Raw genomic sequence first — 24700 nt, 5'->3', positions numbered from 1 at the left:
AGTCACATAGACAGTAATGTTAAAAGCAGAACATTGTTCACTTAGCTTGCATTTAAACTCACAGATGATGTGGGAAGATGCCACCACAGTTTTGGCGTCTCGTCAACTTCTAGTAATTTGTCAGACTAGCCAGTTTTCCACTGATTTAATCAAATAGGAAACTTTAGAGTTTCCTCCCTAATACATTTACATTTAATTTGGAAGGGGATGATTATGTTCTTTGGAGTTAAGGCTATCTTCACATATATTCACCTTTTTTTAAATCCCAAAGCTGAACCACTTACAGAAGTTTGTTGACCTGTTCATTTTAGTACTTAATGAATTAGCATCTTTCCTTTTTCTCAAAATGTCTTTTTCCAGTAGTCCATCCCTCATTTCTGTTTCCTCCCCTCCTGTTGTAGATATGTGGAGTCACTCTGTGCCCATAGATCAGGGGCCCACAAAGAGGAGACTTTTGTCTGGGAGGATTAAAGAAAGTGTCACGTCACACAGACAAACTGTCTATCCAACCGGGTCTGACAGTGTCTAAAAGTCAGAGAAATAAACATGTGAAGATTTAAAAGATGTATGCCCACCGTTTTTCAGGCATGGAAAGATAAAGGAAAGATATATGAAGTGAGAAGAGAGGTATTAAAGGACAGGAGCCGACGTCCAATGATGGAAGATTTACCTTACATGATTTATCACAAGAAAGTTCCTTAAAATCACATCCGTAATGTACATCTCTGTCATTTCGGTGATTTATATGGCACATTTATTCTAATGATCAATAAATAAGTCCGTTAAATAAGCTCATTAATGAAAGAGGCCTTTTGTTATTATCACTGCTTATGGTTGCTACACTATGGCAAAACTCATTCCATGTAGTTTTTGGAGCAAATAGCAATCAAATTCAGTGTTTTCAATATTTCATCATCATAATGATTCAAATTAAGATGTTGCCATTTTCTGAGCACTGAAAGTTCTTTACTCCATGTCACTATAAAAAAGGAACACACAACTTAGCAGGCTCCACTGAGGAAGATCATGTGATTTGTATTAAAAGGGTTTTTGCAGTGAAGAGGTGAAATGTTGCGCTGTTTCCAATGTCAAGGCCTGCTCAAAATAGCCCCATGTACAATTATTTTCATTTTTTAAAATACTTTTTCCTTTGTGGATGAAGGAAAACTAACACAACTCATGAAGTGACATCGCAATGGTGTCTTGTGATAGGATGATGGACTCATGGACTAATTTCTTTGTTTTTCATTTCAGATACACTCCAGTGCTTTGTTTCCACCAAACTGATCCAAACTTCTTGCCTGTCCCTGTCAGAAGCTACAATTCTTCTATGTCATTTAACAGCATCTCAGTTAGGTAGAGAGCAGTAGACAAGATGCTCTATGTTTTGTTTAACGGAACATTTTGTCATATGGACTGAGACCACATTATGTAAAGTCCTTTGCTGTTTGAACTCATAACACCAAAGTAAATAGTCCCTTTAGGTATCAATAATAGATACAGGTTAAAGCACAGGTTAACACAATGCATGCAGACAGAAATGCATACTGTAAAGGCTGTGGTATGGAGAATCATTAACTGAAATGCATCAATAATTCATGACTAGGGGTGATGTACGCCTTGGTTGTTGCGTGTCTGTCTCTACAATAATGTCTTTGTGTTTCATCTGAGTCATCACACGTCGTCACAGGCCTCATAGTATCAAGACAATGGCTTTGTTTTATCTAATTAGCGATGACATCATTCCTGCTGCCTTCATTCATCTACATTTTGATAGAAAGTTACGGTGACCGCTTTGCCACAAATTCTATTATCTTTGAAATTCTATTACAGCATCTGCGGGGGTAAAGCACACAACCAATATTTTTCTGACCAAGAACATTAGGTGCGATGTTGGATGTAAGAGCTTCAGGCAAGGACTCGTGCAATTTGTCAGCCTGCACTCTTTTTCTGTTTCTGTGTGCATAGAATGATGAATGTGTGAATATATTGTTTGAGGAAGGAGACAGTGTCTCGTCTTCTTTTTTAAGTTGTGACTATTTTTTCTTCTGTAGAAAAAAAGAAGAAAAGTGCATTTTCTATCCAGCCTTTAGAGTCCCAGCATCCCTTTCTCATCTCTCCTTTCATCTCCGCCTCAAGCAGAACAGCCTTTGTACTGTCGGGAGGTGTTGCAGGTTATGCAAACACCTATAAACTACAACACTCTGTCATGTAGATGGAAATTACCCCAGTGACAGAAATGTCCATGCAGGGGCAACATCAGGAAGAGACGGTCTCCTCATCTCAGACGGAAACCTCTGCAAACATGGTTGCTGACGCAAAACATGAGTCAGTGGTGGGGAAGACAGGTCTTCACAGTCATTTTCTGACCAAAGTTAAAATAGTTCAAAAATAATTGTTTGACAAAACTATTGCTGTGTAATAATTTCATACCAGAAATGTAAACAGAGCAGATTAGAACATTATGATTCACTGAAACAATGGAGGAGAAGAACTAAGGAAACATGGTGTCTCAGATATTACCATCACATCTCAGAGGCCTGAATTCAAGCTCTTCATGGCGATCCTCTCCGTGCCCAGACATTTCTCAGACCTGTGGGTGTAATCTTCGCCACAAGTGAGACATTTCTGTAATTTTCTTGGTAATGGGTTGGCAAACTTGACACAATCTAAGCCTGATGTGTTGTTGAATCTGGTATTGTCCTGCAAAGATAATAAACAGACACTGATTGTGAAAGACGGATTGAGATCAATTATGGGATAAAGTTTAGCCGATCTCCAGATGGATTTCAAATGTCTGTTTGTGTGAATTTAAGTCATGCCAATTGAAATTGTTTTCCAAAATTTTTTTACAACTTCTGAAATGAATAGTGACACGTTCAGAAAATAATCTGGATATAATTTAATTTTGACAAAACCAAACAAGGCCATTAGTGACAGATGATGTGCACGTTGTTGCCCTTATTTTAGTACATTTTTCACAGCAAAGATTTTCAGTGGGTGATACACTTACATATGTCCTGGACGAATTCAGCGAAGACATAATAATACATTTGATATTTTATCTAAAAAGTGCTTTTCAGGTACTCAAAGACACTGTACACAGTTGAAAGTTAAAAGATCAAAACAGCATAGTTTATGAACAAACAAACAGACAAACAGCACATTACACACAGGTCAAATAAAAAAAAAACGCAGCACAATCACAAGGTGAATCTTGAGTAGTGATTTGAATGTGGACGGGTCAGTGCAGAAATTATTATGTTTGGGGAGTGAGTTCCAGAGGAAGGGGGGCTCTGGCAAAAAGACACTTAAGAAGTTATGCTTCCTCCTCCACACAGTTGCTTAAACATGGTTCTAATAATTGATTTCTCTGTCTTTTAAACTCAGACATAAGACTTTAAAAAAGAAAACACCTACTGACAGAAATAGACAAAGCCAACAACAGTATTAACAAATGTATAGAAACAGACATGAACAACAACACTGACTTATACACACATATCATGATCTTGAATAATGTTTTACCATAAGGGGGGAGAAAGGGGAAAGCTTTCTGGGGCCCAGTTGCACGGGCAGTTAAATGTAGCCTTTTTCAAAATATAAACCCACTCTTCTTAAAATGATATGAACCTTTTTTTGTGTAATGTTTCCGACGTTAGCGGGCCGAGGGAACTGAACTGTTATGCCAGTTATGTCAGAATCAGTGCAGCCATTCCAGGTCCTGCACAGAGTTACAGTAGGATGCCAAAAGAGAAAGAAGAAGAAAATGAGGGAGCTTGCTCGGACAACAAACTTATTTCAGTCAAAGGCTGATGGGAACCTTTATATTTATATTGTGCAAAATGCTTTTTAGTGTTAAGTGGTTGTTTTGATTATGAATACAATTTTACATGTTTAAATCTGGATTAAACTATTGGCTTTAAATAGCGAACTCATCAAATGCAGGCTAAACTGACACAGTCTTTATAACTACTCCCAGTACCGTCACTGTAGTGTCTTTTCTGAGCAGTTTGCCCCCATACGCATGTGAGGGTCAAACATGGTGACAAGTTCCTGTGGGCCATGCCTGGTGGTCGGCGGGGGGCTTTCAGCTCTAATTCAGCAGATTTAGACCAACACTGACAGGAGGCTGGTTGAAAAATAGACTGTGCATTATTCTTTTATGTGCAGAAGAAGAGCAGGCATCCAGCAGTGCCTGCCTGCGGAGCGGAAGAGAAGTCCTCTTGAGGAGTAGCATCCTGCTTTGATCTTGTTTTCTGCAAACAGCCAATCATGGCGGGAGAACATGTTCTAAGATGGAGAAGAAAAAAGCAAAGTGACAACATGATGGAGAAAGAGAACAGGACAGAAGTTGTAGGAAACTGTTTTACGTCTAAATGTTTGTAAAATAAGTGCAACACATATTTCCATGCTGAAGAAATCAAGCTTTAAGTAAGATGTATTCGATTTATAAGAGTGGGGTCAACACAATAACTTTTTTTATATCCATGTTTAAATTCTTAAATCTTTGTGTTTATTAAATTGCGATTGAAACTTGGAATTTAAGTGTCATTGGTCCACTTTCAAAATGTGTAATACATTTATGTATCACTCCTTTATGAGTCCTTTCATGTAGACACAGAAGGTAGGTTTTCACAGTTTAAGTGTTCAGGATTAACTTTTTGAGGTTGAAAGCCTTCCCACCAGGGTCAGAATTAAAAACAAAATTCATCCCCTGCAAAGTTCGTCTGCACTGTCCCTTTCAATGACCAGTTCACAGGACAGGTCACCGTATGCACCTGAACCTTGGCTGACGACATTTAAATGGAAGCATATTTGAGCATTCTCCAGTGTCTTAACAACACAGGACTTATAGTGTGGCACTTAATAAAAGCTGACAACTTCTGTGAACACAACATTGTCAATTGCTGGTTTCCAGGTATTGACCAGAATTGTCCTAATGAGCCTGTGGATAGGGAGTATCTTCTTGTGTATTAATTAATAGAAAGGTAATATAATATAATAATATAATAAACTATGTGAACACTGGCCCTGGTCTTACAAATAAATGTTTCTGAACTAATTCTCAAATTTTCTCTGTTTTTAAAAATCAAGTATTAGAAAAAAATATAATTCTGTTAACTTAAGTGCACATGTATTGATAGCATCTAACAACTTTGATGATGGCCAGATCACTTTAAAACTTCCAATACGAACCCTGCTCATGATTCACAATCGTAGATTGGTGATTTATTTACAATTTGCAAGTTTAGACACCGTTTTTTAAAAGTGTATCTTCTGAAAAGAAAGAAGTACTTAACATAACTTTGCATGAAATGATAAGCCACAGAGTTAATTTTCTGGTGTGACACACGTGATTCCTGCTGTGTTATAGATGAGGATGATGACTCATTAGTCTAGACAGATTCAGGACACATTTCTTAGCGACAAAGTCATAGAACAAAGAAAATTCTATATTTTTAAAGAAAACCAGACACATTTTGACTCAAAAGCTTGAGCATTTCCAATCGTCCTCCGCTCCACCCCTCCCTTTCTTCATCCTAGACCCAGATCATCCTCAGCCAGATGCTATCTTAGTGAGAACTTTGTGTTTTCTTTGGCTTGACTTGGCGATAATTGTAATTTAATGTATTTGCGCAATGAAGGAACAACATTCACAAACAAAAACATAGACACATCCCTGTCAAATATTGGCTTTTCTTGCATAAAAACAATGAAAATTGTAGATTATTATATAAGTTGGAAGTAGAACCATCACTAGGATCTCCCAGTCCAGATTTTTTGGGCAAGAGTCTATTATAAAGCTATTCAAGTGTAAGAACACATTTCTAAGTCTAAGAGCAAATGTGTTTCAAAACATTTTGCATGCTGTTTTTATTTGTATTCATTGTGAGAATAATGTTGTTAATACAAACATTTCAGTGTGTGATAATAAAGGTTTGTCTTCAGCAGACATTCAGTGTAATTATGTTGAAACAGTTCAAATATGCTTCAAACTTGAATGTGAAATGCAACAAGGGAAGCATAACTTTTAGAGCTATGGATACCTAAATAGGTTTAAAATGAAAGCCTTCTGAAAACATTCTGAAGATATTATTAAAGAGACGAGAACTTGTTGCTCTTTATTTAATTGAGAGATGACTTTTTTTAATTCATAGAAATATCCAAGTTGTCATGAACTTGTAACAACGCCTAAGGAGCCTACGGTAGTAAGGCCAAAAAGAAGGTCAAATGTGGAGTGTGGAGCAATCCTGGTTCAATCCTGTCCATACTGGGACAGTCCATGAGACACATTCACTAATATGTGCTACAGAGGGCTGAACTAGTCTATGCTATGGTGAAATTCTTTAAGTTTTTTCACCATGTAAATATACCTTTGACATTGATTTCACATGGCTTTGGTTGCGTTTTGAGTTTTGTTGTAGTTGTGTTTTGATCTTTGTTTTTACTCTGGTGTCTGGCAAGCCCATTGTTTAGTGAATTCTGCTTCTGGCTTATTTCTTGAAGTGGTTCTGGTTTTTGCCCATTTGTTGCTATTTATTTCTTATGTGTTCTTGGTTGACATGTTCCTCAAGTGATTATGTTTTGATGCATGGTACAGACCTGAATTGATTTCCTGTGCCACGTCAAATGATTGTCCTGGATGGTAACTAGTGCAGGGTGTGTTTGCTGTAATGGTACACTTCGACTTTGTTGCTATGATTTTGGGCGAAAACTTGGCTGGTGTGTGGGCCAATATATCGTTTGTGGGACCAGGCATGCCATCTGACAGAGTCAGAGATGGTAGCCTAGGATGACTTCATCCAAAGAGACTTGCTGAAGTGTAAGATGGTGCCCACTTTTAGAGTCTGTTTGTGACATGGAGTTTTTCAAGTGGTTGTGTCATGTAACTTCTGCAGTGTTGTGTTGCAAAATGTTCATGACAGGTGAGGTTCTCTTTCTCATTTGGAGAGAGAGAGAACCTTTGCCCTGTCCCATTTCCTTCAACCTTGGATTTTATTGTTTTTTTCCAACTGTGTTAAATCCCGCCACATATGCCATGTCACTCCAAAACTAAGTCAGCTCGTTGGGCTTGCTTTGTTTTGTCTTAGTCAAGTCATTCGGCAGCCATGTGATGGTAAAGCAGCGCCAAAATTTGGAATTTGAAAAAGCAAATTAAAAAAACATGTGACAACAGCACTGAGCTCTGCTTGTTTAGAACCATTGGCCAAGTACTGGATCTAACTTGAAGTGCAAATCCTCATAAGATCGGGAATTGTGTGTTACTCTAGTGTTTTCTGCTGTTTCATGTTCCAACTGTGTATTTAAGTATTGTAAGGACCTTAAAGTTCCTGACCCTGGGTTTTCTGATAAATAGGGTATGAGTAGAAGACATAGAACTTTGTAGAGCCTCACACCCTTCAGGTATGGCTAAATCCATTTGAACCTGATACTGTGAGTTAATGAGCCTTCCCTATAGTGCTCTATCCAGAATCAAATAGTGCTCTGTTATCCATTTTATCTGAGCAATAGAGCAGACCTTGTGGTAACAAGCACTAGCCAAGTAAAAATAAACCTAAGGCAGGGTAATACATAGCTCGATTGAAGAGAGAAAAATTGTTCAAAAGAGTGGGCATGTAAATGGATGTAAATTATGCAATAATAGAATAACAAACCTGCTGTGTGTCTGTTAGCACTGCTAATTTAAATGTATTAAAGAAGGCATGAAGTCACTGTATGAACGTGTACATACAACCTAAGGGTCTTTTACATGACGCGCCACCTACAGTGCTACCAAAACCTCCCACGGGACTCCCAGTGACGTCCTGCATCAACCTCAAACATATCTCCTCTCTCGCCATAAGGAGAAATGAATCATAGCACAAACTGGGAGATGGTCATTAAGTCAAACTATGTATTCTGTACAAGCAAGGCATCAAGAATGTGTCTCTTCTTTCATAAATATATAAGCAAGTTTAAGGTTGGCTGCGTGGTTTGTAGAATGATGGATTCAAGCCGTGCTTTTATCTTTTTGTGGGTCTACTTGCGCACAAAGAAAATGATGCATCACACTCCGAGTGAGGAACTTCTAAAATTCATCACAATAATGGGCTATGATTCATGCATTTCAGATAGGAGCTCCAAATTGGCATAAGTGACAATAGAGACACAGTCCCTAGAGTGTACACGTTGTCCAGACAGACAGACATGTGTGAGAATGGACATTAATAAGCTTATTTTATTCAGAAGATTCTCCATCCATGGCTCCATCTTTATTCATTCAGCTATTCAGCCTCTCCTTGAGGACTGGGCAGGACTACGTGTAAAGTTGAATGTCTTCAGATATTTGACGCGTTTATGTAAGGATGTTTGTATATGTCAATCAATAGATTTATGACTTCATGATGGGAGTCTAACATACTTGGCAGAATCTCTTTGGCTAAGTATTGAACTACTGTTATCTTAAGTCAAATGGTCCAGTGTAGGTGTTCTGTGTATTTCAACATTTCACTCTTAAAAACATATTTTCTTCCATTTCCTCTACACCTCTGGTTCTTTTCTTTTGGCTGGCTCAAGTTTTCTACCTCGGCAACCGATAGGGTTTGGAGTTCAGCGTGTCCATCTGGGAGACTAAACCCCTTGTTCCAAATGGACTATTAAATCAAGTCTTCAAGTTGAAAAAAGAAAGCTTGGGTTCGGGATCTTTGGGAGTACAAAGGTCAAAAATCAGGTATGCAGAAGTTCATACAAAAATATTGGCCTGTACAGTAACTAGAAATTATCAGGAATGTCAAAAGATGTCTTTTGAGCAAAGTATGTTATATGGTGCCAAATATAACAATGAACAGACAACAATTATGTATTTCCCAAGTATGCCTCTGACTTGGGTAGTTTTCTTGCCTCAACTGGCGTACACAAATTAAGAGAACTTAAATGCATGACTCTGAAAAAAGGCTTGATGCAACATACTAGTTTTAATATACAGGTGAAAGGGAGGAATAAAGGCAAACAGTATTGACGTAGAGAAGGTTAATGTCCCAACTAATCTTACAACGCCATAGCTTTTGTTAAGATCAGGGCTTCTAAAAAGCCTTCCCTTTTCTGCGTTGTCAGTGTGTACAGTCCAAATAGCAACTTCTAAATCGAGATGGGTTTGACTTCATCTAGTAGCAGAATGGTAGCTACATTTGCCCCTACAGATGTCTATTTACAAAGAATAATCAAAGCTTAGTCGTTGTCATATGACCGCTGATGGGAGTTGGAATTGCATTACAACAGATTGCGCTCTAGGAAGAGACAATAGTGAGATCAAACAGGAAGAAATCAGGAATCAGGAATGAAAAGTGACACAAGGAAAAAAAGTGAAATGCTTTGACATAAACGCAAATATGATCTGGTACAGATGAACACTCTGCATTGTGTGTTTGGGAAAACATGGAACAATTAGATCCCAACTGGGAAAATTCACATGAAGGCCCCCATAGAAAGTCTGAAAATGTTTTTGGTATATGACTTGATTATTTGACAGATGTCTCAATCACATCTTCCAAGTCACCTGCTCTGTCTTCACCTTCTCTCCCTGAATCCTCAGGAGCCAATATGAAGTTGTCAGTTACTGTGTGTTTAGTCTTTTACTCTATTGTAATCTATCACTGTCTCCCATAGATCACGATATTTCAAACAGCCTCTTCCAAATGTGCCTGCTCTTTCTCCTCCTCCTCTACTCCCTCTGTCTCCCTCTTTGTCCAGAGCCCACCAGTTAAAGTAAGGATAGACAGGATACTTGTTTTATGGAGGCTGCCTTTTCTCACGGAAGATTCAGAGACAGCTGGAAGCTTGCAAGAGTTTGCTGACCGCTTTAAATACTAAAATGTGTTTTTAAAGATTGAGAAATCTATGCTTTGTTGTCTCAACAAAACTAGTATTCAGTCTCAGCTAGATCTCTACAAGTAATGATTACCTCTTGTTTGAAACTAGAAATGGAAAGTCAGTTTGTTCTCACTGGATACATTCAAGTTTCACACCACTGAAAGTCACAGCAACAATATGTGGGCCAGCAGGCCGAGGTCACCTAGCGAGAAGTGCATACAGCTTTACAACACTGGTTCACACAGCAGCCTTCCGATTTTTAAAAGAAGCAAGTTAGCACGTCTCTGTAAAGCTAGATACATTGGCTAAGACTCAAAGACAGAAGAACAGTGATGGTTGAAGCTTAATAGAGAAAAACAAGCGTGACCAGATCTTGACTGATGATATAGCTTTACTATACTATGCAAACAAAGAGCATTGCACAGAAGAGGAAGTCTTATTGGCTTGAATAACAATTGGCTGCACAAAAGCACTGAAATATCAGCTGTTGTCCCCTTAGGGTTAATACTCTTCAGACTCTGGCAAACTGGTTCTAGGGTTGAGGTTTGAATGATTTGGTGTCGGGGAAGGCAACCTTGGAACCAACAGAAAGAGCTGCCTGGACTTTGAAATATCCCACTATAGCTCTGCCAAAACTACTCTCCCAAACACACAAACATTCACCTAACACATGAATATTTGGTGGGTCTGAAGTAATGGATTGGACAGATTTATTCAAGACCTGCCCTGTCAGATCCACATACACTGGATTAAAAAAAATATGCAATCACATTTATTTTTTAGCATTTGGTTCATGGATTGACATTAAAATAACAATGCATTAACAAATATCACAAAAAGAATCCATGGAGAGTTGTCTACACTATCTTTAAATCATGTACCTTTATCACTCATGGGTTACTTGGAGTTTAGCAGTCTCAGAATATAAAATAAAAACAAACATGTTTCAGTGGGGTGGCTCAACCAGAGAGGGGATTCAGGGTTGTGCGGGTCCTTTCAGTGCACAGCATGTCAACATGCAAAAACATTAAATTTGTCAACAGGCAGACATTCAACAGAAATGGAGAGTAAAGTTTCCAATAATGAATGAATAATGAACTGCTATTCACTTGGGTGACAGAGCTTTTCATTCAAATAAATGACTATACTCTTCCAATTATGTGGTACTAACTTAAATTGGTAATTCCAGGAAACTTACTGGTAAATATGTTTGAAATCCCATGCACCCATCTGGCTGAAACAAACCCTAAGCTACATTTGCAGATGCTATCCATCCGTATTGTTACTGTATACATAAGGATGGCTGAAGGTCGACAGAGTAATGACACGGCTTGTTGTGATCTCATTGTTTTTACTGTCTGTAGTTTCACAGGAGCTCCCTGTATCGGAAAGGCTGCATGTCCTGGTGTTGTCCAAAGACCAAAGTGAAAGACCTGAGAAAGAGTTCCCGATATATGATCTGCAGCTTCCCGCAATCCCATTGGATATGGGTGACAGCAAGAAACTCATCACTGTGGGAATGCCAGTATGTGTACGAACGGGGAATGGTGAGTAAGTCCTGAAGAAACCCAGAGCATTTTGGGTGTTGGTAATGATCTCACCTGGCTCCCGAATCTGACAACATAAATGGATAGTTGATGACTGTTGTACTTTTTCTCTATCTGGACTTCTTGGGCAAAAAAAGACAGAACTGCAGCAAATGGGTGGTGTCCCAAACAAGTACACACATCTGTTTTGAGGACTATTAGTTGATTAAAGTTGCAAAACAGAAATTCTTGGAAAGACAAACTGACATTGACACTAGAAACATTTTATAATGTTGACTCTTAGACTGACAAGGAATAATTCTATATATCTCCTCATAAAATACTTTCCATTGAAAGTTTTACATCAAAGAGCTCAAAAGTTTGAAATACAGTAAGCACTTTGTTGTACCTCTACAAAATAAGGACACTGAATTTGCTGTTTCCCCATTGACAAATGTGCTTCTGCTTCCTTCAATCACACCTTTCTGTATTATTAATTCATTGTTTTTTTCTTTTTTAAACTGTTTTACTTCTTGTTGTTGAATACTGTATAACCTGTTAACCTATCACATGTTAAAGAAATCTTGCTTGAAAACCTAATTTATATCACACAATTAGCACTGTATCAAATATCTTACAAAAGGAAATTCAAAAAGTAAAACAGTGTGAATTTGTTTATTTATTGTTCATTTGTTTATTTGTTCGGATCCCCATTAGCTGTACCCAAGAGCTCAGCTATTCTTCCTGGGGTCCACATTTAAAAAAACATTAACATGAATATAAAATGTACATTTGAAAAACATAATTAAATAGTCCACACAAACCATCATATTTATTAGAGAGCATTACAAAATAGTTCACACATATCAATACATTTTAGAGAATACATTAAACTTTTCAATCAATCCTGTCGACCATAATAATGTCAAACACACCTCTGTGCATGTCTTTTGTGGTAACTGATGTATAATCCTTGTTGCCATGTTGCAATAAAAATGTTGAAATGTTTCAGTGGCTTCTGCAAAAGCAGAAAATAATGTAAGATTGGGATCATCGTCTATCTGGAGCATCCTGCAGTAATTGATACAGGTTGATCGATGACTCACTGAGTGAGACTGAGGGTGAGTCACTGAGTTCAGCCCTCTGTATCCTGGAGACATGCTGTATTTGATTAAGCATTCAATACATTGATGAATATCAAATTAATGTTGTGCAGTCACATTTTCTTCTTTATAAATAAAAAATGTATTCAACTGTAGTGATAGATTGTTTAACGCTAATCCATATCAGACATTGCGAGACTTAAACCTCTGTAGATTGCAGAATGTGTCTTATTAAATATATCTATGTAATCATGTATATCACAGTGAGTCATTCACAAGCACACACTGAGTGAGTCATCTGTCACTCTCACTTACTCCACTTTTCCATCTCCCCCCTCCCGTGTCTCTTATTGCATTACAGAGCATGCCCAGTCACACTGTGACTCAACAAGCTGAGACATGCCGCCATAAGAAACCACCACCAGGTGAATGTATGCTGTGTTTGATACTCACAGTGACAATGTGATAGTGTATTGGAAATTCCTTCCCTTCATTTAACATTCAGAAGTGCCAAAATCAAATACAATTATTAAATACCATATGTGGAAGATGGAGGGGGATGTCTTTAATCAGCTTTAAATCAAGTTAATCTCCTGTAATAAATATTTAGTTAATAGGGAAACAATTCCAATTTATGTCAAAACAATGTAACAAATGTTCAAGTAAAGTTTGCTTTTCAAAAACAGCTGCCTGGTGAGGCAAAAGGCTACGAGAGGAAACATTTTGGTAGATTTATTAAAAAAAAAAAAAAAAAAAATTGTAAGCATATATGATTCAAGCTGTTGTAGTCAATTATCAGTCATTTAATTTCATATTTGCATATGAGGAGTTGTTAAATGAAACCACTAAAATAGTATTCATGTTACTTTAAAAATATATCAAACTTTTTGGTCCAGCTCACAAAACCACTCATGTTGTTTTAAGTACCATTCATGACTGTAAAAATGAAACGCTACCAGATCCAGTACAGAATAAAGTGTAGTTAAGGGAAAAAAAAAAAAAAAAAAGCTTTAGGTTAATCTGTATTTAAACTCTGCTGCCATTAAGGAATGTAAACTCAGCTGCAGTACAAGATTAATGGAAGAGTGGTTAAAACTGCTCTTAATGAGCATAACATTGTAATAAACACAAGAGTCCCAGTCAAACGTCTTAACCAGTCAATTATACAACTGCAGATGTTGAAGCACGGCTGGAGCCAACATAAACTGTACAGTAACGGTGAGAGAGAACACGGTGACAGACGGCACAAACACTGTCATCATTTGAGCTCATTTCCTTTCTTTGCTCGAGATGTAAAATTCAATCACCCGTGGTTGAGTCTGGACCTGACCACAACATCTGCTTTTTCATATGATACCATAGGCATTAAAGATTACTTTTCAGGATTAGCCTGTTAGCCGGACTTTTAACACGATCAAAAACATCCTCTTAAAGTCCGTTAAAAGCCTGATGTCTTAACTATGTGGGCATTATCTGCATTTGAACCTGATGGAGAAGCTTCACTCCCGGTTGTTTGTGGAGCTATGGACACAAGCCAGACATTTATAAGCTGTGAGGGTGGACACAGGTGTTGGCCTGCAAAAACTTGAACAGCCTGTTTGAGTTGTAATGTTTGCATTAAAAAGTTTACAGTCTATGTAATGAGTGATGGAAAAAAAAACTTTGTATATACCTATACAGCACACATATTTATGAAAATATCCCCTGTCATCTCTTATAAAACTCATTTCAAAACCATAAAGAGATGCCTGAAATGTAAAATCTGATACAACATTAAAGTAGAAATGCCGGTTTAGTTATATAAGAAGCTAAGCTAGCAGGGAGGTTATATGAGCACAGACATAACACATGAAAATTAGCTGGAATAAAAAAAATAATACTAAAAAAATGTAACAGCACAGCTAGTCAAATATTTAAAAAATTAGAATCTGAAATGAAGCCTAGCACACAGCTAGCAGCACCCACCTGTCACTCAAAGTAGCCACACATTTAGACATGCATGACATAATTTAGGCTTCATCCCCTGTTAAGTTTCAGTGAATAAGCAATTTTCCAAAAACACCAAAATGTGTTGCACCAGGCTATTTATTTCTGCTGTATAAAGTGGGACATTTTAGTATGGGCCACTATGGGATTGACTCACTTTTGGAGCCAGCCCCAAGAGGCCTCTGTGGGAACTACAAATTTAGGATTCATCAGATGGTTTCCATTGCTTTTTTTGACATACTTAATGTGGAACCAAGTTTTACTCTCAAACACATGTTTACAGACTTCTGCAAAATGTTGCAACATCAATTAGTTATTTAGCAACACACTTGGCTGTCAAGGCACGGTTAAACTCTATTGAACATTATTTTAGGTTGAGTTCTTGACAGTTAGGCAATTGTATAAACTAAGTGTCTGAAAGTATAACTCCAATGCTTTGGTAATAACATCTGAGAGGTACTTATATGGAAATAAAAGGGGAGAATTAGTTGTGATGGGTTAGCTTTGTGCTTTATTGTTGTGCTATTATTAAAACATGCTACCATGATTGTTGTAGTATTTCTAACAATGTAGACACTTTACTTTACAAAACGACAATCATTTGGCATGCCTAAGTCCCTCAATGGTATATTTTTCTGCAAGAATCCTATGTGTTACATGTGTTGAGATGATTATCATTCTTTATAAACCTGTTTGTTAGTTTCTGTGCATACATTTCATATTATTTCACAACTCTCAATGGCATGAGTTGCCCTTTACAACAGTGTCTGATGATTTTAGTCCCATAAACTGTTTCCCTTTTTTTTTTTTAACCAAAGTGTTCCTACTCACAGGACTGCAGTTGGCTGGATGTTGTGCAACATATTGTTGTGTATGAGGAAAGCAGAAGTATCTGGGATAAATGAACTGGTGAATTTGGCTTCAATTCTCACACCAATCAGACCAGAAGATTTAAACAGATGATAGTGTCCAGACTGCAAACTTTGCACACTAAGCTTCTCTTATCTTACCATTAAATCTTTCATCTGGACATCACTGTGACCTGGAGAGGTTGCGATCTACCGAATGAATGTGTGTGCAACACCAATGCCTTGTTCACCAAAAAGAGGTCAGTTTCGCCTCTAATACTTCATCTCCCTCTGAGAACGCTTCACAGCTGTTTCCTTTCAGATAACTTGTGCTTATGTCTGCAATCCAGTCACTCATCATGCCAACACGTAATAGATCCTGACAGATGAATGCAGGCGAAGCTTACCCACATACATCACATGCATTTGGGAAAACAAATAAGGAGTGATATAAATACGGTCAACACAACAGATAGGACGAGCTAAGACATCCTGTCAGCTCTGCAGAGACATAAAGTGAGAAATGGAGTGTGAGCTGAGGAAAAGTCTGCAAAAGAATCTTCTGGACAGCAGGATTTATTTTATGTTGTTTAATCCAGACTGCCCTCTAGTGGGACAACAACATCCCGAGGACCTCATAGCTCTCATATAAAGTCAAGACTTTACAGCATTGACAGCTACATTTGATGTTGTGTTTCCACATGAAACTACATTTAAAAATAACTTGACTAAAAATATTGACTTTTAGTGTATATTGTCTAAAAGCAGATTTTGTTTCCGAGTGATTGTTTTGGTACCTCTTATCATTCTTTTTAACCATTATTTTACTTTGCGTCAATGTGTGTTTATGACATTTTCTACATCTATTTATGAAGAATAACAATTCAAATCAATTCAAGTTACAAAAGCAGCTAGTACTGTCAGGATTCTCACAGTGAAGTGTGCAAGACGTTTTAACAACAACAAAAAAAATCAATTGTTTTGTTGGGTGTATGTGTAATGTCCAAAATTAGCAAAAAAGTGTTGCTCAGTGTGTCGCAAAGCCCAAGAGAACTTAACATTAACCTTTTCCTGATACCAGAAGATTTTAAGTTTAATGTCCGAAGCCAGGAAGTATTCACATAATTGAAACAGGAATCAGAGAACTCTTGCTCTTTCTCCTTCTCCATTACATTGACAATTTAAGGCCAATCTAAAAGTAAATCAGTAATGGCTGAATCCCTGCAGCTCTAGTTGTAAGTTTAGAGGAGTACGTGGCTGAAAGCTGGATTGAAGGATGTGTTCTTTAATCTTAACTAAAAAGATACAACTTTCCTTCCTGAGCATTTACCTTGTATGGGATAAGTGTGAGTGCAACACTGTGGCTGAGAAGAGCCCTATAGAGACATTTCACTGTAGAAAAGTATAGGTGTGACTGACAATAATGGTGGTGGAATTCGGTTAAGCTGCTTCAGTTTGAGGGTTTTGGTAATGCTACTTCAATGTAGCAGTGCTGGGCTTACTGAGCAAACCTGCCACTTAGAGCCATTAAAAACAAACACTAAAAAAAAAAAAGTTAAAAGGTTGAGTGAAAAGGGCCTTCTCTTGAAGAGCGCAGTGGAATATCATGAATTAACCACCCCCGCCCCTCGTGCAGTCACACTGACAGGTCACAAGACCTTACACTCCCCCTGCAACCCCCCCACCCCCCAATCCAGTGTGGGGGAGCTGTCAGACAAGTTTGACTGATTCTATGATTCAAAGCCACCTCGGCTGGTATAGAAACCACTTCATTTGATGTGAGTCCGGCCCGCAGTAGCCTGTTGAATAGAGCTAATGCCTTGTGACTTTCCCCTACTTTACATCAACATTATTTATGTGAGCATGTCCTCCCATAGTCTGAGGGAATGGATTAATGAACAGGAAGAGAATTATGCTTAACCCAGAGTGGCCTTCCCTACATAAATAAGGAGAGAGACATAAAAACCGCCTGCGGTATAAAGGTTGTTTAAAATCAATTACACTTAACCCTTTAAAAAAGGTCAAACGAGTGCTCTTTAAACTCGTACATCTTACCAATGCAAAGAACCCTGAAATTAGCAGTCAAACACAGGTCGGTCAAAAACATTTTAATTTTTGTTGTGTCATTTCAAACACTTCAAAACATTATATACAAAACAGTAACTGTCCTTTGGTCCTTGTAAATCTCATAATGTACAGATTATTCAGCAGCCTCTTTCTTAACCAGTCCTGACCAACATCAATGATAAATCCTGTTACAGTCACAAGAAGGAATCTGTCTTCCTATTCCAAAATTCAGGATTAGCATGGCAGAGACGCTTCTTTTTCTTAATTCCTCCAAATGAGGCCCATGTTTGGATACAAGTCGGGAGATCAGTCAGTCTTCTCTCTCTTCTCTCTGCGGGCCTTTCGCTTGAGCTGGAGTGTTTTAAGTTCAGTCATAGTTGAAAAGGTCCTGTACACCCACACCATCTGTCAAAGTGCAACACAAGCATTCATGAGAACCGGTGTCTGGTGGTGATTCTAACACTGGATTTGCTTTGGCAATGATGAGGATTATCTTACCACAATAATGACTGTGTTTAGCAGAAGAGGAATAGAGTAGACCAAAGATATGAACATTCCCTTGGAATCAAAGTACTGGAAATTAGAAAAGGACCTGCAAAAAAAAAAAAAAAAAAAAAGTCTTGACAAGTTTCTGAACTACTGTATGTGTACTTTAAAAAACAAAGCCCCAACACACACACAAACACAATTTCAGACATAGAAGAAACAAAACAAAAACCTTCTGAGTATCGGTCTTACCTCCAGTTCATGGCAGCAAACTCATTTAGATATTCAGCACTATACACAAGGCCAGCTGTGAAAGAGGAAAAGCAGACTCATGATATGTATTCACATAAGAACCAAGTTTATATCCCCACTTTACTAACTTCACAACTTACTTTCAACATGTCATCATCAGGTTATTTGATCTGAATATCACTTAACATATCCGTGGAAGAGATATGAGATTTACTGACACTGTTGATGGTTATGAAGTAAGTATCTCTCAAAAGTCCGTTTTTACTGCCAACACAAAGGTAGGTGTGTTTACGTGAATTACAATAGAATAAAACTATTGAACCCAGGAGGATTTTATATATTATGGGAGAACTTTTGGATTATAAAACGGACACAAACGATAAAAAAGGAAAGTAAAAGTTGGGGAAAAAAATCAACTGAGTATGTTGGATTAATTTTGAATAAAAAAACCAATGTAGTGGCTTTTTGATTACCCAGATCAAAGCAACACATAGCAGATTATATAGAGAGTAGATAAATGTGTTTCATAGTATTAACTTAGCAACAAGTGACGCTTCTTCAGACACCTACTACGAGTCTGAGGAAGAGCACGTCAGCTCAAAACGTCACTTGTTTCTAAATAAATCCTTTAACGGGAGCTCCTTCTTTGTGCTTCTTTACAACATTTCTGGATCCAGCACCCACTAAAGGGACGTTTCTGTCTATATTAGGATTAACTTAAAACCACATGTACACCGCGTTTTAGCTCAATTGTGATAGTATATGCTTATCTAGTATATGAATATTCTAGGCCAGGGATGGGCAACTTTGGTCACGGCAAGGGCCACGTTCAATTAATTCTCCCTGCCAAAGGGCCAAATTGTAGTATACAAAAACGATCAATTATGAATCAATTCTAAAAAAAATAAAAACAATTATGTCTCAAATTTAACTCAACATATACCAGTGATCAAATATTATTATGGATGTGTTTCTGGTTTTCGTGATTTCATGGCAGATTTTGTCACGTTTTCAATTCATGGATATGAAAAAAATTGACCTGAGGGCCACATTGAGGGTTGATTGGGGGGGGGGGGGGGGGGTGCATGTGGCCCCTGGGCCGCCAGTTGCCCACCCCTGTTCTAGGCCCTGTTGTCATTAAATTCAGGGTAAAATTACAGAAATGCCTAAAAACACAGCAGTTCAAAGAGTTTTGACACAGTGCTGTACATCATTTATTTCAAAATGTGTGTTTAAGTATGACATGCTATTAAATCATTAGTTCTCCTTAAGGGACATAATAATAATAATAATAACAATAACAATAATAATAATAGTAGTTTTTCTGTCTTTAACTTACCCATGAGCATGAAGAGACATATCTGAGCTTTGTAATACCTGCAGGTCAACACAGTCAGGAACAAACACACAACATGAAACACCAACATCCCGATGAGCCAAGGCTCCGACCACTGCACCTGAGGACACACACACACACACACACACACACACACACACACACACACACACACACACACACACACACACACACACACACACACACACACACACACACACACACACACACACACACACACACACACACACACACACACACACACACACACACACACACACACACACACACACACACACACACACACACACAGTCTTTAAATAATGGTTCATTAAAGACAACGTGGGTCTATTATTCCGTGATAGCAACTGTTAGCTCACAGCTAGCACTTTGAGTCAGGAAGTACAATTGAACTTACAGACATGAGGAAAGTCCATATCGACGTAATTCTTAAATTGCTGAACTCATCGATGGGGATAGAGGTGATATTATCAGCTTTCTGGTCCGTCATATTCACAAAGCTCGTTTCGTCTAATGTTGTACTGTAAACAAGTCTACCCGGAAGAAACACAGAAAAACGTCACAGAGGCAACTTGTTATTCTTCTTCTCTTGACTTTTAAGGCGATTGATATCCAGAGTGGTTACATTGCCGCCACCCACTGGATTGTATCAGTTTTACACATAGAATACTTTTTTTTTTTTTGTACAGTCTATGGCAGGGGTGGGCAATTGGCGGCCCGGGGGCCACATGCGGCCCTCTCAACCCTCAATGTGGCCCTCAGATCAATTTTTATATATCAAAACATGAAGAAAACATGACAAAATCTGCCATGAAATCAGAAATATGTCCATAATGTGGCCGGCCGTAGCTCAGTCTGTAGGGACATGGGTTGGGAACCGGAGGGTTCCATCACCGGAGGGACATCCTGAGCACTGCCAAGGTGCCCTTGAGCAAGGCACCAAACCCCCTGCCGCCCACCAGCTCAGGAGCACCCACTGTGGGCCGCTCTGTCACTCTGTCCATAGGATCCTGTTTCTGCATGTGTGTATATTTCAGCCTAAGTGTGTGTTGCATGATAAAACAGAGTGTAAAAACTGAAATTTCCCCTTGCAGGGATCAATAAAAGTTAATCTTAATCTTAATAATATTTGATCACTGGTATACAATATATGTTGAGTTAAATTTCAGACATAATTGACTGTAGTCGTTTTTTGTATACTACAATTTGGCCCTCTGGCAGTGAGAATTAAATGAATGTGGCCCGTGCTGTGACCAAAGTTGCCCGTCCCTGGTCTATGGTTTGACAAAACAACAAGAACAATAACACCCTCTCAAAAAGATGATCTCAATAGTAAACAAAAATAGATTGAATATAGACCCTTCACTTATTGTACAGACTTTTTATCTGCTCTTATTAAGTTTTAATGAATTGGCAATGAATACGTGCTTTTATAAGCCTATGTGTCTTTATTGTATTCAAAATCATGTGTCATTATATTATTGCTTTCTTTGAAATTTTCCTGAAAACAATGTCCTATTATGACTACTTACACAAGAGCAGCAATAGCTCCTGATTATGTGCAACTCCTAAAAAAATCCAACGATTCCTCCATCATTCATGCATATCAAAACATTGAATCATCTTAATATTCAGTTCTTTATTTATCTTTTATAAATTGTTTACTATTTTGATATTACAATAACTTGTATCATTTGTTTATTTTAATTCAACACACATCCTTTACCACAGACTCTACATTTTAGCCTGTTGTATTATACCCTCAAACATTTCTTGCACTAATATCAGAATAAAGTTTAACAGAGTGTGGGCTTAAGCCAAGTATATCATACATAGGTAATATGTTATTGTGTCAGATTTCCTTGTGTTGATAGCTATTTCATATCTTTAGCAGTTATAACATTTAAGAATGGATGACATTTAAAGCACTTGGATCATTTACAAATCACTAAACTTCTTTCTCATTCAAGGTTTATCTCCATTCCTTTATTTAGGTATCATGTTATATTCTTTCTTACAACGGTCCTTTGAACAAACCCAGTCATATTTGTACTACTCGGCAATTTACACAGGATCCATTATTGTAGGAAATACATCAAACAAAAGAAATGACTAAGTTTTGGTGCAAAATTTATTCACAAATATCAAAATTTAACCTTCAAAACAAACTCTCTCTCACACACACACACACACACACACACAGGTTTTGGACTACCTTAACGTCACAGCATCATGTTCCAATCTGAGAGGCTCGGTTCCTTCTTCACTGTGAACGTGTTATTAATAACACCCATTGACCCATTAATCACTTATCTGTTCTGTCTCTTCATTAAAGAAGTACATCCTCTATAGGTTCACTTTGTAATTATCCCGTCCTTCTCCAGCTTCCACACTATCCCTCTGAACACATACAAACACCAGCTATACATTATTACCATTCAATGCATTATGTGACTAGAAAAGTAATTATAGTCATTCGTTTTGTGATCTTAACTGAGCATATCATGTAACATAAATTGGGATACAAAGCATACACTATGTCCAATCCATGGAAAATGAATTAATGAATAATCAGCAGAACATCAAAGTAAGAAAAGCGCACGTGTCAAAACGACTGTAGTGAAAAGGGTCTGATATAAAAAGGGATAAATTCAACACTTTGAATTTTTTTTTAAACACTTTTTTTTACAAGATAACAAAGATATTTTGACTTTTTGTGCAAAGTTTGTGTAAAAAAAAAAAAGTATTTCAAACATACTAACATTATAAACATATTAAAAACCTTTGGTCTGTGTCTGTGGGTTTAATGAAATGTCCAGTTCAGTTTGCAAAGAGATGAGAGGAGTTGCACGTGCCTCGGCTCAGTTTGTGCTCCTGCCCGGGTGAAAATCGGGGACAAACGTAGCAGCCACTGTGATTGGCGTGGAGTAGCCGAGGGCAAAATTGTACAGGCCGAGCATCAGACACTTCCAAGTGGCTCGCATTGCCTTGCCAACATTCTGGAAAAGAAATAAACAGCCCAAAGTTTGATCACTCATCCTGTAAATTAGAACAGAAACGGCAATCATGGTCAATTCATGTGAATCATATTATAGATTCAGACCTTAGAAGTCTTATTATAGAGTGTGTTTTGCCAAAAATGTGATTGTTGCTCTTCCACTCCCTCATGTCATAATCATTTTTTTGATGCCCACTTTATTCAGAGTGTAGGTTGTGCAAGAAAGTGATCTCTGTGATTTTGACATAATTAGGTTATACAAATGCAGGGATGAATCCTGGATATGAAATCAGCTAGAATCAATCAAAAGAAAAGCCTTCATGTGGAGTTTAAGAACAATAGCACCCCAGGAAGAGAGGTACAGTTTGTATTTAACCCTCAAACATAAACAAAAAGCCTCCTGAACACTATTGTCTGCCTTCCTCTTGGAACAGGAAAGGGCTGACCTGCTGAAGCGGATGCAGGGAGTTAGATGATGTGGAAAAATATAACAAAAACAATCCAACTTTCTGAAAGCGATGCAAAAAGAAAAAAAAAGGTTCTGCTGACTTATTACCAACCTTTAAATTTGTGAATAATTACTGAGCCATCCTCTTCATAAATGTTCCTTGTAGATTATAAATCATAATTATAGCTCAAGACTTAAAAATAGGTGTCGGTGATATTCCTCAGCGTGTTTTAAAAGATTTATGTTGGCCATAAAATACTGATAAGAGTCTCTACTGTACTGCTCAGAATAAACAGAGTAATAATAAGTCACCGATAAACTTGAATTATAATATCTGATGGGATCAGGTTCCGTAAAAACCAACTCCTTGTATCTCACACATAAAAAGCACTCAAACAGTTCAAGTCTCTCCAGTCTGTCTTTTCCTTCTCGTTGAAAAGACTGACTGTTGTGAAAGTGCTGTTGGCATGATTTAGAAGGTAAACATGATCACTCTCTAAACATTTCGACTTTAGTTTATACAAAGCTACAATTTCCACTAGTTGAAATGATTTACGTTAACTCATTTGTTAAAGATTAAGTAGCTTACTGGCTTTGATTTTTAAATGATCACAGATGAATTCAAATAATTTGTGTCAGGCTGATTGAGGACGATGAGTGAGTGAGGATCATCCAGTTAAGCCACCACTGATGCTGTCAAAGTAGATGACCTGGTCATGTTATCTCCACACAGACAAGTGTATTCCTCCATTAATAAAAGAATTGCAAAAGCTATATAGTCACTCACTGTGGAGGATAAGACCTCTAAACAACAAGTCCTGACCTCAGTTTGTCTTCTCACCCAGCATCAGAAGTAAGGACACATAAGTGACATATATGAAGCTTCAAAGCTCTTTAGTACGAGTAATCTCTGGCATAATCCTCAGTGGGTTCATTATATGGGCCAAGTCGTCCAGCTGTGATACTTTGTGATCTCTTCTGCATTTTGGGGTCTGAACTGTTATTGAATATTTGATTTCAGCTTATCAAATTGCAGTGATTTATGAATATTAAAGCTTTGCACAGTTCAGTTTGAAGTATTATTATTTTTTCACTTTTTTTCTCTCCATAATCACAAATCTTAGCCTTGATTTAAAGGGTCAAAGTGATTAGTAATGAATTAATGTAAAACTCTGCATTAACTTCTTTTATAGGTTGGATAATTTAGATCATTGAAGTGACATTTTTATTTGTCTGGATAAATACTGCTTACTATAGCACCAGTCAGACACTGCATCTGCAAAATCACTGGAGAAAATTACGAACACCAACCTTCTTCACTTTCTTGTACTTTTCTTTCTTCCTCTTCTTCTTCTCTTCTTTTGCCTTGGCGTGCGCGTCGTCGTCTATCAGTGCCTCATATCGCTCCGGCAGAAATGCAAAATGAATATCTCTGCGGCACTTCTCATTTTGTGTATGGTCATCTTCCACTGGCTGGCTGTCCCAGTGATCCACACAGTCCACATGTCGCTCATATTTTGCTGTTCGTATGTGTAGAGTCTCCACCGTTGCTGAATTCAAGCTGAACAACGTTGATGGAAGAGATTTGGGCTTCATGTTTTCAGCTTGTTGAGACGCTCTCGGGGATGTAAGAAAAAAAAAAAAAAAAAAAAAAACACAAAAAGTACCACTTTCCTAAGGAGGTCAGGTATGTTGTCAGCAGACGTTATGTGCATGAGTGGAAGTGCATTCCAGTGGTCCGCCTTGTGTGCAGGATTTGGCTTGGAGCCCTTAAAGG

General features: G+C 37.8%; 2 protein-coding genes across 2 annotated transcripts; both read right to left on the bottom strand.

Moving 5' to 3' along the window:
* Positions 1-17408: 17408 nt before the first annotated feature.
* Positions 17409-20064, bottom strand: tmem18 (transmembrane protein 18). The gene is made up of 5 exons (XM_020632895.3): positions 19875-20064; positions 19460-19577; positions 18121-18175; positions 17881-17974; positions 17409-17787 (listed from the first exon to the last, which is right to left on the bottom strand). Exons 1-5 carry the CDS (start codon positions 19965-19967, stop codon positions 17689-17691), a joined length of 459 nt encoding a protein of 152 aa, XP_020488551.1. The 5' UTR covers positions 19968-20064; the 3' UTR covers positions 17409-17688.
* Positions 20065-21441: 1377 nt separating this feature from the next.
* Positions 21442-24651, bottom strand: si:dkey-126g1.9 (required for drug-induced death protein 1). Its single transcript, XM_065964142.1, has 2 exons — positions 24235-24651; positions 21442-22476 (listed from the first exon to the last, which is right to left on the bottom strand). Exons 1-2 carry the CDS (start codon positions 24517-24519, stop codon positions 22339-22341), a joined length of 423 nt encoding a protein of 140 aa, XP_065820214.1. The 5' UTR covers positions 24520-24651; the 3' UTR covers positions 21442-22338.
* Positions 24652-24700: the final 49 nt, after the last annotated feature.

The sequence above is a fragment of the Labrus bergylta genome, chromosome 15, assembly GCF_963930695.1.
Source record: "Labrus bergylta chromosome 15, fLabBer1.1, whole genome shotgun sequence".
Lineage (NCBI taxonomy): Eukaryota > Metazoa > Chordata > Actinopteri > Labriformes > Labridae > Labrus > Labrus bergylta.
This window is presented reverse-complemented; position numbering and strand designations above follow the sequence as displayed.

Excerpts from the sequence above, each read along its gene's own strand:
- tmem18 (XM_020632895.3), bottom strand. The coding sequence starts at position 19,967 with ATGACGGACCAGAAAGCTGATAATATCACCTCTATCCCCATCGATGAG. Across the intron at positions 19,578-19,874 it reads TATGGACTTTCCTCATGTCT|GTGCAGTGGTCGGAGCCTTG; the intron begins GTAAGTTCAATT and ends GTGTGTCCTCAG. Across the intron at positions 17,788-17,880 it reads TAAACACAGTCATTATTGTG|ATGGTGTGGGTGTACAGGAC; the intron begins GTAAGATAATCC and ends GCACTTTGACAG.
- si:dkey-126g1.9 (XM_065964142.1), bottom strand. The coding sequence starts at position 24,519 with ATGAAGCCCAAATCTCTTCCATCAACGTTGTTCAGCTTGAATTCAGCA. Across the intron at positions 22,477-24,234 it reads AGTACAAGAAAGTGAAGAAG|AATGTTGGCAAGGCAATGCG; the intron begins GTTGGTGTTCGT and ends TTTCTTTTCCAG.